Source organism: Battus philenor, unplaced genomic scaffold (assembly GCF_028537555.1).
Source record: "Battus philenor isolate CCGP_79_NKW_IND1 unplaced genomic scaffold, ilBatPhil1.0.hap1 SCAF_25, whole genome shotgun sequence".
NCBI classification, from domain to species: domain Eukaryota; kingdom Metazoa; phylum Arthropoda; class Insecta; order Lepidoptera; family Papilionidae; genus Battus; species Battus philenor.
The window spans coordinates 7,899,700-7,916,575 of NW_027181688.1; the positions used below are offsets into that span (position 1 = coordinate 7,899,700).

At 34.9% G+C, this 16,876-nt stretch overlaps 1 protein-coding gene across 2 annotated transcripts; it reads left to right on the forward strand.

Annotated features, from left to right (window-relative positions):
• The first annotated feature begins 203 nt into the window (after positions 1–203).
• Positions 204–15,035, forward strand: LOC137924904 (general transcriptional corepressor trfA-like). 2 transcript variants are annotated; one of them, XM_068768296.1, is made up of 11 exons: positions 204–360; positions 454–663; positions 2,977–3,153; positions 5,758–5,856; positions 8,543–9,749; positions 11,566–11,742; positions 12,269–12,286; positions 12,520–12,626; positions 13,624–13,710; positions 13,802–14,024; positions 14,428–15,035. In XM_068768296.1, the coding sequence occupies exons 1-11, from the start codon at positions 328–330 to the stop codon at positions 14,859–14,861; spliced, it is 2,772 nt and encodes a 923-aa protein (XP_068624397.1). In that variant the 5' UTR covers positions 204–327; the 3' UTR covers positions 14,862–15,035. The 2 variants fall into 2 exon arrangements, with proteins under 2 accessions (XP_068624397.1, XP_068624398.1); XM_068768297.1 differs by lacking the exon at positions 11,566–11,742.
• Positions 15,036–16,876: the final 1,841 nt, after the last annotated feature.

Genomic DNA, 16,876 nt, shown 5'->3' on the forward strand with positions numbered 1-16,876 from the left:
ATTATGCTAGTTAGCTCTTCCAACCGGTGATTGTGAAGGTCATTAATAAATAATTGTAAGGATATCTAAATATGCAGTTTTAAAGTATAAGTGTATATTCATATTCTAGCTCAAATTTTACAAGTGATACGCTGTACTCTTACTACTCCATATCTAATCTGTTTTATAATTTATCGGCATTCTATTGCCGATGTTAATTCTACTTTAAAATCATATAAAAACAGATTTAATACAAACTAAACCTTTGAATCTAATTTTCGGACGAAACTCGGTGTAAACAGATTTTCTTCACAAATACAAACATTACGGAACAACTGATATAAGAAAATGTTACTAATAATTCATAATTTACCTACAACGGTACGCTATAATACTTCGATTTCTTTAAATTTTCAATTACATTTATTAATTTTGTTCTAAGTTTCATATTACATTTACGTTTTTTTATTTCAGGTTCGATATAGTGAGGTAAAAGCGCTCGTGAAAGAAAAGTGCAATTTAGAGGAAATTATACTAGACAAACTTGTTTATGAATCGAACGATAGTCGTAAAGTAACTATAGGTTTAAGTGACGATAATGATGCGTTAATAGTTTATAAGGAACTAGATGGATACATTTACATGGGCCAGAAACTATACATCGAAGATGTACGGGGAAATAAGGTGAGAAGGCAATTACTGACAACACAGTAGTATAAATACTATAAATGTAGCTACCAATATTGTAATTCATATTATAGATGACTATATGACGATGCAGAACGTAATTCTGCCTGCCACCTTTTTGCTGATTATTTTCACATTTATTCCCAAGTACCATTGGATGAGATTGCGAAAACTATTACTGACATAATCTGTGATATAATACTGTCCAGTATTTGCGAATGGAGCAAGGCCTATGGATAAGTCATCAATCCATCTAAGACACAGGTCATTGTAATCAGTAGCAGTTGGATACTATCCGAACTAAGCTGCCATTACTACCATCAGTAGTTTGTAATAGCACAGTCATTTTGTTCAGTGAGACAGTTAAAAACCTTGGCATTCATTTCAATAAACTCCTTTTGTGGGATCCACAAGTTTGGAAAATAAGCTCTTAACTATTGAGTGTTGGCATGGTCTTTGCATAATATTTGCTACTTTTTACCTACTACAACTAATATATCTCATGCACAGTCACGCTTTCTCTCCATCCTTGATTATGCAGATATCAGCTACCTCACTGAAAACTAACTAAATAAACTTGAGTGTCTTCAAAACTTCTGTATTTATTTCATATTTGGACTCAGAAAATGTGATTGTTTCCGAATTTCATGCTATGCTCAATTGGTTAACCATAAGGCTTCGCTGGAATGTTCATATCCTTTATCTGCTCTACAATTTTCTTATCAATCTATTCACTCCCTCTTATTTCAAATCAAGGTTTCAATTTCCTCATGATACACTTAAGAGGACTTTCAGATCATCAGAGAATCTGAAATTAAAAATGCTGGTGCATTGGTTTTCTTTTATAGCCAAATCTTTTACCACAGAGGTCATTCTATTGTGGAATGATTTACGGCTGAATATAAGACATGCTAACATACTACCTATTTTTTGTGTAATTGGTTAGGAACTATTCAATAGACCTATGATTATTTATCTGTTAATACATTTCTTTTTTCCTTCTGTTTCTTTATTCTTTCCGAGGCAAGTGCGATCCTTATCAGTTTGATGTTTTTATTTGTAATCTTATTATATTTATAATATATGTTATACCATAATACGTATTATAACTAATTTATTATATGTTATAGATGTCTGTATGATGTGTTATAGATGTCTATAAACATGTGTTTACATTTGTATGTTTATGTATGTGTTTGTATATATGTATGTGTTTTACACAATAACAACCCATTATTTATAGTTCTACCTTTTCTATTATTTTTGCCCATTGCCTTGTGTGATAAGACCGCCCATTACCCTGTTTTCTATATTATTATGAAACTATTTAAATGTATCCTTGCATGCACAATAAAGAATTTTAAATCAAAATTAAATAAATAAATAAACTTTTCCTTTAAATGTACTTGTTTAAAAAACAATATATTGATGACTTAATTATACTGTCTTCAGATAGAGCTTATATCATAACCTATATTACCAATATCAATTAGTGGTCTAATATTGTTAATTATAATCTAAGGATGTGTACGTGTACATTTTTAATATTGGCTAAAAGTAGATCTACACCTGCTAAAAAAGTTTTTTTGTATTGCTTCCAATGAAAAAACTATCTCTGTGTTCAACACAAACATTAATTTTATAGGAAATGCTTGTTTATTCATTATTTTTATTGAGAAAATTCCTTATAATAAATATTAAAGGCAGTCCTTAATAATGAACTAACATAGGCTTGATGGATAAATTAAACAATTACTGAATCAAAGTGCTTTAAAAGTATGTGTATAGTGTTAAGAATGAATCAAAAATGAATGCTATTGTCACACTCAGAAAACTGCCAGGAAGTCAGATAATAGCTAATTGTAGAACTCCATTAAATTAAAATTAATTCTGTTACACATCTTTAAGTTTCTTGACATTTGTTAACAATTGTGTACTATTATTGTTTCTTTTCACTTGCTCTCCAAGAGTGTGGTTGGTTGGCTAACAAACTGTGCTGCTGAATCCATATTTGTATTCTTATATTATTTGCCTAAATATATACATAATAATTGGATAAATTTTTCACATAGATCCCACTCAAGTGTGCACTAAAGTTCTACTTGCTACTCACACATATTAACATCTAAGGCCTCCTATAAAAAATAAAAAAGATAAATTTCATTTATTCAACATTGGAATTTTGTCACGACTCTTATTGACTCAGCTTAAATACATCTTATAGCATAAATTAATAACTTTAGTAAATTTTGTATAGTAGTAAGTACATTGCTGAAATTTTATTTCATTTACTTTTTTATGATAACTTAGAGACAAACAGCTCCAAGATCTTCAAATCAAGGACAAGGAATATGGAAAAAATTTAATGAAAGAAGCAATGAAAGTTCAAAACTTCAGCAGGAGCGCTTTACAAAGGAAGCTGCACCTACTACATCGTACACATCAAGTCATATTAATAATAGCTCATGTAACTTACCTTTTTACCAGGTATGTGTAAATTAAAATTCTTTTAAATTTGTGTATAAGGTTGATGTATGAAGAGAAGCATATATTATATTTTTGTTTGTTTGATTCCTAATATTGTTGGATATTTTTCCATTACTGAGCACAAATGTCACTGTGAACAAAATTATAAATGTGGGTCTCTTGGCACAGATTAATATGACATATAACTCTGATATGATAATGAAAACCTATTAAGGTCGCTCTCTGCATGGTGTGAGGGACTGATATTTCAGTTTATGCTTTAGTATATCTGTTATTTTAGATAGTTTTACCCAAGTTAGGCATTGTTCATTCTGCTGCAACAAACCCTGTGGTTCTGTTATGATTGTTCGTCAATGGTTTTAAGCATCATCTTGCAAAGAATTACTAAAGATAGTATAAACATTGATTTCACATTACTATGACACAAAATGCTTGCAATGAATATTTCTAAGACCAAAGCTATGACAGACAAAGATTATTTCACTTAACCTTCAAATGACGAAAGAAATAAACAGAAGGGTAGCAGATACTTGAGCTATATGTTGTCTGCTGAAATATTTAATGAGGGTGAAATCAATATGCATCACAGAATAAAAGAAAGTTTACGATACATGCATCCTTAGTGGTCTTATATACATATGTCAGATATAGGCTGTAAGCAAAAATTAAGTGTGTCAAAACAGCATGGAAAGGAACATGCTAGGTGTTAAGAATGACTAAGAATACCAACTAGAAAGAATAAAAAGTATAACCAAAATATTAGGGGGACCGGAAAGGAATGTCATTTCTGCTCATGTTGATATGTGATTGTCACATTGGTAGCTTATTACATACTTGTAAGACATATACCAGATGGAAAAAGGTTGTTGATAATGAAAGTGAATATATTGCTGATTATTATTAGAAACAAAAAATTGTTGAAAACATAGATGTGTGAATTTAACTTAAGAAAGCGACATTACTTTCTAGTTCCGCTAACAACTGATGCGACTGTAAAAATCAAAGTCAACCTACTGTGTTCAAGAATTACACTCTATATCCAACAATTCTTTAAAAAAACTTCTAAGAATACCCATACCTATAACAGCAACATACACTTTATTTCAGAATATTTTACCATGTAATATAATATTTTTAATAATGATTGCTAATAATTGTTCAACTAAGGCAAAATATTAGTGAAGTTTTTTAATTGTTGTCCCTCTTATGTGGATGTAAAATACAGGGTGGGCCTCGGAGTTTTGCGAATTTGAAAAATTCATAAAAAACAAAGCAAAAGTAATACTATAATAAATTTATTTTTAAATTAAAGTAAACAATTGGGACAATCATTTTTTGAAAATAACATCATCCAAATGCGCACCATCCCGCTGCAAACATTTTTCGAATCTCGTCTTCAAATTGCCGAAAACTCGTTCGCACATGGCGCGCGGAATTGCGGCCATTTCTCCGTGAATATTGGCCTTCAACTGGGCAATTGAGGTCGGATTATTACTGTGGACTCTACTTTTCATGTAACCCCACAGGAAAAAGTCTAGTGGGGTTAAATCCGGACTCCTAGGTAGCCATGGAATGTCACCTCGGCACGAAACGAGTTTTCCAGCGAACTTCTCCTTTAAGACTGCTAAACTCTCGTTAGATGTATGGCATGTGGCGCCATTTTTTTGAAACCATGTCGCACTATTGTACCCTTGAAATTCTGACACCTGCGGGAAAAAGAAATGGCGTAACATGGCTATGTATCGCTCAGTATTTACTGTCACAGAATTCCCTCGCTGGTCTTCAAAGAAAAAGGGTCCGATGATTCCGTGTGCTGAAATAGCCGCCCAAACTGTCACTTTTGGCGAATGCAAAGGCTTTTGGTATTTGAAACGTGGATTGTCTGAGGCCCAATAACGACTATTTTGTTTATTTACGTGCCCATTTAAGTGAAAATGGGCTTCGTCTGAAAAAAGAATATTGTTGAAGCGCCGAAACCGCTCAAACATTGTTTTGACGAAATCACGTCGTAAATTGTGATCATTCGGCTTCAAATCTTGCACTAGTTAAAGTTTATAGGGGTGCAATTTTAAATCTTTCTTCAAGATTCGACGCAAGGTCGTTCTTGATACAGAGAGCTCTGCTGATCGCTTGCGAGTTGATTGCCCAGGATTGCGAAGTACGGAAGCTCCGACTTCGTTTATGTTTTCCTCTGACCTTGTTGTCCTTTTGGGCCCCTTAGGTTTCTGATTGAGGGTCGAACCGGTAGCCTCGAACTTTCTGACCCAATCTGAATCAAACTTTCACTCGGACACTGTTTTAAGTCATGCAATCCATAGTGAGGGCGAAATAAACGTCGAACAATAACGCCCGAATCGGCATTTTTGTAATAATTTTTAACACAGAACGCACGCTGTTCACCCGGGAAGTGCACCATCGCGACAAAATTTCCGAGAACCGAGCTACAGAACCCCACTTCCCGCACTCCGTTCCTTTACCCCGTTCCAACGCTATAGCGATTTTAAATTCGTACGCATCCGTGGCCCACCCTGTACATGCTCTACTATCCTTAATTTTTACAATTCATGTTTAAAATTGCATTCAAACCTAACAAATTTATTTTAGAATTCTACAGTCACATATCAATCTCCAGCGGGTCAATCAAACATGATGCAATTTCAGACAATGGGCAGCTTAGGCATTTCTAATAGGGCATTGATGCAGGTAAGTGTACATGATATTTAAAAGTATGATACTTTTGTTCATAGTAAAAGTTTGTTTTGTTTCATATGTACATATCATTGTGTGACATGTTTAACCTGTTTATTGTTATCTTTTAAAAATATACAATTCAATTGGTTGTGGGTGTAAAAGCTTTAAAGGCGTGAAGGCATAGCTCATTTGCTGTTAATTATTGTATTATAAAGACTATCCCAAAGTCAATAGTTACAGAAGAAAAAAAAAAGGAAATTGTAAATAGTTTCATAACAATATAGCAAGAAAAAGGGTTTTCAAAATATGAATCACTATATATTAAAAAAATTATCGTTTACTATCCCTGTAGACTTTCTACTGTCAGAAGTTGTTAGTCTGCAGAGTGATCAAAAAGCTTTATTGACAAATGATCTATACGTTTACCTGTTTAAAGCGTTATAATTTCTTTTTTCAATTACCATGTGGAGTTACATAAACAGATAAAAGTATCCTAAAGTCTGTGTGGATAAAAAAATTATGTGAAATTTGTTAAAATTATTGTTGCCGCTCTTTATTTAGCTGTGACATTCAATAATTTGTATTGATTTTTAAAATTAAAAACATCCTGATAGAAGAACATAACCAGGTATTGAATAATCCTGACGATGTGTCAACTTCAACACTTGGCTGTCAAATTTGGGATGTGGTAGGACTTACGTCTTTGGATATTCTACTCAGTTCAACTATTTTCTCCGCCTTCTAAATGTAACTGAAAGGCTATAATAGTATAGGTGGGGTAAGAAATTAAAGGCGTAGGACGAAAATGAAACACTAATGTGAAGTGTGAAATAATATAAATGTATATATTAAATATGACAAATATTTATATTAATTAAGGATATAACTTATTATAAATAAGATTGTAATGCACTGTTCCATAAATAAGAGGAGAGCGATAGACTGAGGAAGAACATAGTATTTTTTTTATAAGTCACTGAAAGTTTTTATTTTTGTAGGCTGAAACATTCCATAAGGATTTTAACTACATTTTATTGTATTTCACATGTAAAATGACGTAATTTACACAGCAGTGCATTACAATGCAAGCAGTGATACTATTTGATTACTATTTTCTCGTGATTACGAGGTTTATTATGTTAATCAAAAGCGAAGCAAATTTTGTTTTGGGTGAAGAATTTTCGTAATATTTGTAATATGACTGGCATATAAATAATGTGTTTTCTCATAATGTTTGGCATAATAAAAGGCAAAGTAAAAAGTTTTGAGCGTTTTTCGTTCGATGTCAAAAAATATATGTTTACGCATTCAATACGCAATATAGAAAACGCTTCCGTAAACGTGTTTCAGTTTTTATGAACGGTTTAGATGAGAAACTCGAGACAAGACCGTTTCACCATCGTTTCAGTCATAGGATTTCCACTGCTAGACATTGGTCTCCCTCAGAAATTACTAGTGGAACCTGTAGGTAGCAAACAAAGTCGTCTGACCACCTTGTGGGCGGACGTCGTGTGCTGAAAGACTGCGGTCTCTACTACGGAACCTTAAGGTCCCAGGTGTCGATCAGAGCTGTTTGCGGGCTTTCAGCAAGGTTAGTAATATCGAAGGAACTCTATGTGTACGTGCTAGAAGATCTTTTGGTCGGATTTTGTGTGTACGGTTTTTACTGAAGCTTAAATAGACTGATTGTTGACTCTGATGGTAATAAGGGACTACAAATGGGACTCGAACGTTAACAACAGACGATGAAGATCGTATTCCGTTCTAAATGATGGCCAAATACAGAATCCTTCACTTGAACTGTCCCATTTGAATGTATCACTTAATTCAGAGTTATGCTGTCAACTGGCTCGATTTAAGCAGACCAAGGATTAAACAACGAATTTTCTTGTTTTCCATCAAGACAGCACTAAACTATACACAAGTTATCAATTCGTCAGAAATTGACCTGGAATGGGTGGTTATATGGCGCCGGACATATGGCTTAGATTTGACATCTAACCAGTACGGCTGCAATTTGTAAGAAAATCTTTTGGTCAATACTGGCTTTTGGATTTTTAGAATTGAGGTCGTTACTGCTCACGGAATTATGTAGTAATCTTAGTAGACATATACTATCGAAAAATGCACAAAACTTTTTGCTTCGATTATGTTTTTAATGATACTGCCTTGTCTGGGTTCTGGGTGGGATTGGTAGTAAATACTACCCGTACAACCACAGATAATACATTGTTGCTTGTCAAATTGCCCTTATTGGTATTGTTTGTGGTACGTTGTTTAAGATTTATCCGTAACGATTTTTTTAGTAAGAGTATACATAATTTTTATTCTCTGCTTTCTACAGTTGTTACGGATATTATCACACATCACAAGCTATTGTGAATAAGATTACTGATTAGTGTCTATTAATTGAGGCCGTCTACGTAGGTAGAAGCACAGTGTCCATGTTTGCCGGCGAACTGTTGTGCGTGAGCATTACAGTGTTCCGGTTGCGATAATCGTAGTTAGCGCACTGTTGGACCTATGCAGCAAAATATAGCATGTCTATAAGTGATGGATGCGACAGTGTTGCGCAGAAATTTGTATTACAAATTGTGCAGCGCCGCACTGGCGTGGACGGGCCGTATCACCAACCGTCAGGTGACCGCTCTGCTCGTCTCATCACTTTTTGGTATAAAAAAACATGCTTTGTCCACAGAATCCGAATATGTCTTACAGTGGTCCAAATAACTTCGATAATTGTCCGCCGACTATGGTACCACCTCCGCAACAGCCTGACTTCATACCGTTTTCAAGTGATAACTCACAATATAAACCTGTCGTCAAAAATGACAACGGCGGAAGGTATTTTCAGAAGAACATTAACAAACCGTTTACACTAGAAAGTCGTCAAAACTTTCACGAACCGATACATAGTCAGAGTGGGCGAAACGAAATAATGTCTCCTTCGAGGAACGATCGTGGGAATGATGATCACTATAATCGTTCCAAATTCTCTAACGAACGAATTGATGTTTGGAACCGTTTAGGTGATTACGCAGAACGGTCGGATGTTTATACTAAGCGGTATAATGACACTAATTCGGATAACAATGAAAAACAGCAAAGGAATTCTTATAACCAATCACAAGGGGAAAATAATAGAATTAAAGTTTGGGACAATCAATATAATTTCAATAAGCAAGATAGCTTTAATGACAACGATGAGGACGGTTATTCAGGAAGCTCCGTCAATAATTATAACCGCCAGAGTTCGATGCAAACACACGGAAAATATAGCCGCACGAATGACCGCAGTTTTGGAAACGATTGCGACTCGCAGTACGATTGGAAATATTCCCAAAACAACGACGAATATAATTGCCAAAGTTTCGGAATGTCTAATAAGAAAGTGCCTGTAGGTGGATATGATCGCGATGATCGAACCCATAAATCAAACTTTTATCAAAGACAGGAAAATACAAATAAATCTAAACAGTTTAGTAACTTTCGAGCCAGTGATTTTAAACAACCTCGTAATGTTACAAATACTTTTAAACAATCGTCAAAATATTTTAATGCCAAGCCTGAGGGCAACGCGCCTATTCAGGCAGTGTACAAACACAGATCTCTCAGTGTTAAAGAAGAAACTTGGAGAAATCAGGCTATCGCTGCTATAGCTAAAGATTTAGTAGCCGCATTTGATGTGAAAAAATTTATGAGTGAACCTGGTTTTATGCCATATCTAAAATATCTCATTAGGTTGCGTATAGACAAAATAACGGGAAAAAGGGAGGGTGTGACACTCAATCAAATTTTAGAAGAATATTATCAGTTGTATCCTACGGGTAGCCAAAAATCATTTTTCATTGAGGCAACGAAGGATTATCCGTCATACAAGGTTAATAAGGAGTACAAAGCAAAAGGTGAGACGTTTTAATTAGTGTTTTAATTTTAACTATCAAAGGCCACACAATGTGGTATCCTCTGATTGTGAATGTGTTAAACTAAGAAGTATAACTTCTTCTTAGTTTAAAACATATCGTCTTCGCACCGTCGACGTGGCGACGCAATCTGCGAACAGTGATGCAATATTAAATATTGCTATATTTAGGTTTTAATTGCCGCCGCTAACGGTAAATTATTGAACGAATGAGTCGTACCGTCTTAACCTGTGGTGTCGTACAAATATGTCACGGATTCTAGATTACGTAAATCAAAATCCTGGGTGGGGTATTAACTTATCAGGTCTACGTTTGCTGTTATTTAAAGATACGAAATCATACTAGTGTATTCGCTCTTTGCTTGCGAGGTACCTACAAATTTTGATTGAAACGCTGATACAGGCAGTTTCTCTAGTGTTTTTCTTATGGAGCAGTCTGTTCAACGTTTTTGAAATAGATCTTAAAAGGAGCAAAAAAGTATAGTACACGTTCCATGGAGTGGTCGGCTTAATTCTAGCTGAGAGGTGGTTGGTGCTTCAGACCGCTTCAAGTCTATTTGCCATAGTTATGTGGCTGGAACTGAGACATTGTACTCTATACGCTTGTGACAAATTTTGTATATGTAACCTTTTTCTGAACCTGGAAGACCAGATTGCTTTTGCAAACAAGCCCTTTCTCTTCCAAACCATAAAGTTATATTAGATCTGTGAGCCTATCTGCGGACACAATCCATTAGTACGTATTATACTTGTGTGATGTTGCATTCACATACGCTATTAATGGTGTACAAAGCGGATGCGGATTGGATTTGGACGGGTGTAACATCTGTCAATCACAATCGTCAATAATTCTTTGTTTCTACCAGCAGCAAGTTTGTGGCGTAAAAAATAAGGATTATGTCCTTGATACAATTGTTGTGCATTAGTGCGCCAGAACAGTAGTATTCCATCACTGGTGAAAAAGAATTAGACGATAAGATGTTGTTTACGTGATCTACAAAATCAATACATAATGAATTGCTCTATCTCCATTACATAGTTCCAATGGCTGTTTAATCGTTGAAATAAATAGCCTACTGTGTGGAATTGAGCGGCAAAGGACGGAAGTAAAGCTTTCACTGGTTCATTATGTAAGGAATTGGCCTTTCCCAAAAATCGCCATTACGACTGGTCTTGCGTTGCTCGCATCCAGCTACCTTCCACGACCTTGACTTTGTCATCGTTCCACTTAGTTGAGGGCTTACCCATGATATATCTACCAACTGGGGGTCGCCTTTCGGGAACCACTTATTCATTTGGTCCAAATGGCGACGAACTAAAAAGCCTCAACTTGTGGATTATTGCGATTCGAGATTCAAATCGCCTCCGATTTTGGAAATAATTTATAAACACAAGATTCTTTTGAATTCATCTCACATATCTCCAATTCAAACTTTGCGTAATTTACACCAAACTACGTTTGTATGGACTAAGAGATCAAGTGTCTTGTGGGTATACGCAAAAATACTATTTGCTAGATAAAACTCACCAGAAAATTTCTCTTATATGCTGACTCGACTCGCCTTTTAAGATAGCTTCCTTGTGAAAATCACTTAAGCCAATCCAAATGTGCTGTGGATCTTATAACTGTGATGTTACATCTTAAATACTCGTATAATCGCATCGTAATTATAAATAATTAGTATAATAATACACAATCATTTTTAATTCAATATAATAATTTAGAATTTATATGTATATAAAAATGTAATATTTACTTCTCATCTTAATAAATTTAGTTTTATATTCATATTTTTTAGGAAAAGAAGCTCCTCCGCTTAAACCTAATCTAAAGAAAAGGAAGCTTCAAGAAAACGTATCGCAACCAAAGCAAATGAATTTAAAGAAGATAAAATATAATCAAGGGGAAAACATTGAGGTTCCGTTACGACGAAAATCGCCGCCTCCAGGAACACTTCTTAAATATCCGAACTCCGGTAAGCTATGAATAAAGATATAAAAAGGAAATTAATTTATATTATCCCTTATATGGTAAGGCAAAACCAAAGAATTGCTCGTCTAAGTGACAGTAGGCGGGACAAAGCGCATGAAAAACGACACAGTTGAGGTCGAGGAAAGTCGTTGGTTGAGGGTTGCGCAAGAGTTGTCATTGTGGTGATATTTGAGGGAGACCAGTGCCTTGGAGTGGACGTCAATTGGCTGACTTGATGATAATAATAAATATATGTTTAAAGAATTCCTTTATTGTACTTTCTATCTTGCATTGGTTTGAATGACACTGATAGATTATGACATTATAACAAGTAATAACATTGTTATTTTTTATTTATTGAATTGTCTATAAGAACTATCATAGAACAAATGCAATTTTAAAAACACCATGTTACTTTTTGATAATGTATCACTGTTTAATTTACCTACATATTTTATAATTTACCTATACAATACGTCTATGGTCATAAATCACATATACAAAATATTTATTTAAATTTTCATTTTCAGATAAAAAATTATGTCAACGTAAGTATTTCTTTTTAATTCTAAAATTTACTAATAACAATAAACGAAAAATTAATTAAAATTCAATTATCGCGAAAACATTGTATTTAAAAATTAATAATGACGCGACGAAAAGAATATTCCTAGAAAATTTCAGATCTCTGAACATTATGAGACAGTACATAGACGGAAATCTCTTGTATATGGAGATAGATTAATAAAAGTTGTATGAATGAACGCTATGTTTATTTTAGAATATAAGAACCTAGCTCAGGAAGAGTACGCCGGAGGAATAGAATATAAACTAGAGCCGAAGTTACAAGAAGCAGTTGATAAGGAGGTGAAAGTACTCGTAGACTTGGTAAGATTTTGTTTTAATTGCGTCATATTGTCACAAACAAAAAGCCACTTGTACTCAAAGGGTGTGTTTATTGACGACACCGAGGTAAGAAGTAGCCGCGGATGTGTACTGATTATTCGCGTACAATTTCATAACCACTGGAACACTATACTTTAATTCCTCAAACACCCTCAATTTTCATGCCAAAAACTTTACTTCAACTTACGATAACATCTATCGCTTGTTATATCTCACTGCCTGTCATCTGCAGCGAAAGATGGAATAAAGTGAGGGACGCGTAATAGTAGAGCCAGTATAACTTTATTGTCATTTAATGATAATCAAAAAAGTGCAGTTTCGCCTTCAGCCCCGATTGGCTCGATCGTGGAATTCGTCATTCGTTCCTGGCGGCCTCCTATGTGTAAGATATTTCGGCGATCGTCACGTTATTATGATATTTAAAAGCAATATATCTTAAATTGAACAGCGCGCTACAGTGGCGCATGGGCATTAACGTTTGTGTCGTTGCTCACGCTTCGGGTGCTTATGTAAAAGTAGCACCAAAGACAACGTGAGTAACAACGTTGCCCCAACAGAGTCCAGTTACTGAATCGCATTTGCATCGCAACTGAAGCGTTGTGACGTGGACGAGAGCAATGACGGTCGCCGTGTGCGAAGGGCCTAAAAGATGGCATTTCGAGTTATAAAAAAAATCATTATTATTTAGTGTCTGTATTGAAATTGTTTACATCAATTACTTCTAGTTCTTAGTGAACTTATCTTTTCCATTCGTTTTTAACACCTGTCGTTTCTATTTTTTTTATATGGCATTTAAGGAAGCCGTGCCAATTAAATAAAACGAATCTAAAATGAAATATTAAATTCTACATAAATAAACAATAATAATGAAACAAATGAGACGTGTAACCGTAGGAATAGCCTGTTTTTTGATATATTGTCGTGGCGATTTGCTTTTATATTTTTTTTTCTAAAGCAGTCTCATATTGTCATTTTTCAGTTTATTGAAGAATGTAATAAAAATTCTGGCGGTGACGAAGTCAAAATTTGTCAACATTTGATAAAACTTTCAGATAACTTTAAAAAGGTATGCGGACGTTTTACTTTCTCGTATTCCATATACTGTTGCATGGAGATTGTTTTTTGAAGAACAACGTTCTAAATTTTGCCATTTACAGGTTTTACAACTGGATCTCACTAAGCGTATACTAAATATTGACTGTAACCTTCCGTTGAGGTTATTCGTAGTTCCCAAAATAAAAACCCAAGAATTGATCCCGTTACTAGAGGGTCTGGGAATCGTCAGCGTAAGAAAGCAGGCTCACAAAAAAATGTTCGTAGCGGTCTGCAAGTCTTATGAAAGCTTCGACCATCTCTGCGCAATTGAGAACAAAACTATAAGTGAGTATCATTTGCACTGTAGCGTCGTAGCGACATTCTTGAGACAATTCTATTCAGAGTGCTAACCTCTTTGGTTTTGTGTCTTTATTATTTAGAATTGAAATAAAATAATTTAGAATTTAAATAAAAAAAATCGATTTGGCTGACATTGCTGTTTTTTCATCATCATTTCCAGCAGTAGAATGTCTACTGCTGCACATGGGCCTCTCTCATTGATTTCCAATAAGGCCGGTTGGAAACGACCTGCATCCGGTATCTTCCGTCAATCTACGTTGCGCTTGCTTGATTAATTATAAATATATTTAAATAACAAAATTTCCATATCGATAATGTATTTATAATGATGTCAAGGGACACGAGTGTAGAACAAATGTTAATAAGTATTCTTTTACGTTTGTAACAGATGGTTATACCTTAACATTCAAACCATTACATCTCGCTGGACCAATACCTAGGAGAAAATTGAATAAAAACAAGAACGATGAAGATGACGATGAAGATGTAGGCAATGAATATAGTGATTATGATGACGAAATCGATGATAGCAATGATGATGGTGAAACTGACGACAGCAGCGACGAACTAACTCTTAGTACGAAAGATGTAGTAGAAATAAAGGAAGACGAGAATAAAGAACCTAAGATTGATGAAGATCCGGTAAATATCTGCCTTGATAAAGACGAAGCAACAGAAGTAGCAACCGCCGGCTCGGAAGTTGATGGGAAAGTGACGACAGTTGAATCTAATAATTGTGAAGAAAATTCAGAAACTGTTAATCTAACCAATCAAGATATTGATGTAACAGATATTACACAAGATGATTTAGAAGATTTTTGAGATGCTGTGATGATAATTTTATTTTATGCATCATTTTAGCGGAAAAAGCTGACAAGGGATTTATTTTATTTTATGCATGATAAGAAGAATTCATGGGAGATAACATGATTAAGTTATGAATATGTTGTTTAAAAGCATGTTTTGTTATGACGTTTAGTCATACACTAGGAAGTTAAATAATACATGTAGTGTAGTTGCTCTTCTTTGAAGGTAAAAATAAAAATATAATATTAATTAGTGTGTTCATTATTTATTTAAAATTTGGAGAACTTACAACTATGAAACGTGATTAACTTTATACCCACTAACAGGTTACCACTGGTCTTCTAACCAAACGTAAGTAAACAGGTACTGTATTTGTGCGGATAGATAAAAGAACATTCATATAATATCTTTGAGACATATTTTACCGATACATGCCAAAAATGCTAGTAAAAAAGTGCATTTTTAAGTATAACTTATATGAACAAGAAAAATATTCTCCATCTCAGCTTTAATACATAAATATTTATAATTTTTTCTACATTCTCTTCAGAGTATTTTATACTATGAAAAAAAAAACACAAGTGAATACTACATATTTATTGACAAGGAAGTTATAAAAAGGTATATTGAAAATTAAAAAGATTTATTTACAAACGTGTTTCCCTACGCAAAAACTGTGCAGTCCTTTTTTATACACCTGCGTGCAGTGGCGCAGCTAGGGGGTGGCCAGCGGGGCGGCCGCACCAGGCACCACAAGCAGTGGGGGCACCAAAGTTAAAAAAAAAATTTTGAATTTGTTTTTGAATGATGTATAATGAAATGTTATAAGAAAATTGAAAACCATAATTGAAAGTAAATAACATTTTCAACAACAAAGTTGTTAAATAAGATAAACATTAAAAAAAAGTAATCAGTTACAAATTATAATATACAACAGTGTTTAGGGGCGGTCAGACAGCGCAGTGGCGGCAGTTAATAAACGCGAGCACCCTATGGGCGGTTTCTTTTGCGAACATTTTGTATCACGTCGAATAAACCAATTCACGTATTTAAAGTTTAGGAGCGGCCAGACAGCGCAGTGGCGGCAGTTATTAAACGCGAGCACCCTATGGGCGGTTTCTTTTGCGACCATTTTGTGTCATGTCGAATAAAACTAATTCAGTTATTTAAAGTTTAGGAGCGGCCAGACCGCGCAGTGCTGCAGTTATAAAAGGCGAGCACCCTATGAACGGTTTCTTTTGCGAACATTTTGTTTCACGTCGAATAAAACTAATTCAGTTATTTAAAATTTACGAGCGGCCAGACAGCGCAGTGGCGGCAGATATTAAACACGAGCACCCTTTGGGCGGTTTCTTTTGCGAATATTTTGTTCCATGTCGAATAAAACTAATTCAGTTATTTAAAGTTTAGAAGCGGCCTGCTAGTGCAGGGGCGGCAGTTATTAAACGCTAGCACCCTACGGGCGGTTTTTTTGCGAACATTTTGTTCCATGTCGAATAAAACTAATTCAGTTATTTAAAGTTTAGGAGCGGCCAGACCGCGCAGTGCTGCAGTTATAAAACGCGAGCACCCTATGAACGGTTTCATTTGCGAACATTTTGTTTCACGTCGAATAAACCTAATTCACGTATTTAAAGTTTAAGAGCGGCCAGAGAGCGCAGTGGCGACAGTTATTAAACGCAAGCACCCTATGGGCGGTTTCTTTTGCGAACATTTTGTGTCATGCTGAATAAACCTAATTTACGTATTTAAAGTTTAGGAGCGGTCAGACAGCGCAGTGGCGGCAGTTATTAAACGCGAGCACCCTATGAGCGGTTTCTTTTGCGAACATTTTGTTTCACGTCGAATAAAACTAATTCAGTTATTTAAAGTTTAGGAGCGGCCAGACAGCGCAGTGGCTGCAGTTATTAAACGCGAGCACCCTATGAGCGGTTTCATTTGCGAACATTTTGTTTCACGTCGAATAAACCTAATTCACGTATTTAAAGTTTACGAGCGGCCAGACAGCGCAGTGGCGGCAGATATTAAAC

Bases quoted from the DNA above. Each gene is read 5' to 3' on its own strand.
- LOC137924904 (XM_068768296.1), top strand. From the start codon at position 328: ATGTTACTAATAATTCATAATTTACCTACAACG. The intron at 3,154-5,757 runs GTATGTGTAAAT...AATTTATTTTAG, and splicing joins GTAACTTACCTTTTTACCAG to AATTCTACAGTCACATATCA. The intron at 13,711-13,801 runs GTATGCGGACGT...TGCCATTTACAG, and splicing joins TTTCAGATAACTTTAAAAAG to GTTTTACAACTGGATCTCAC.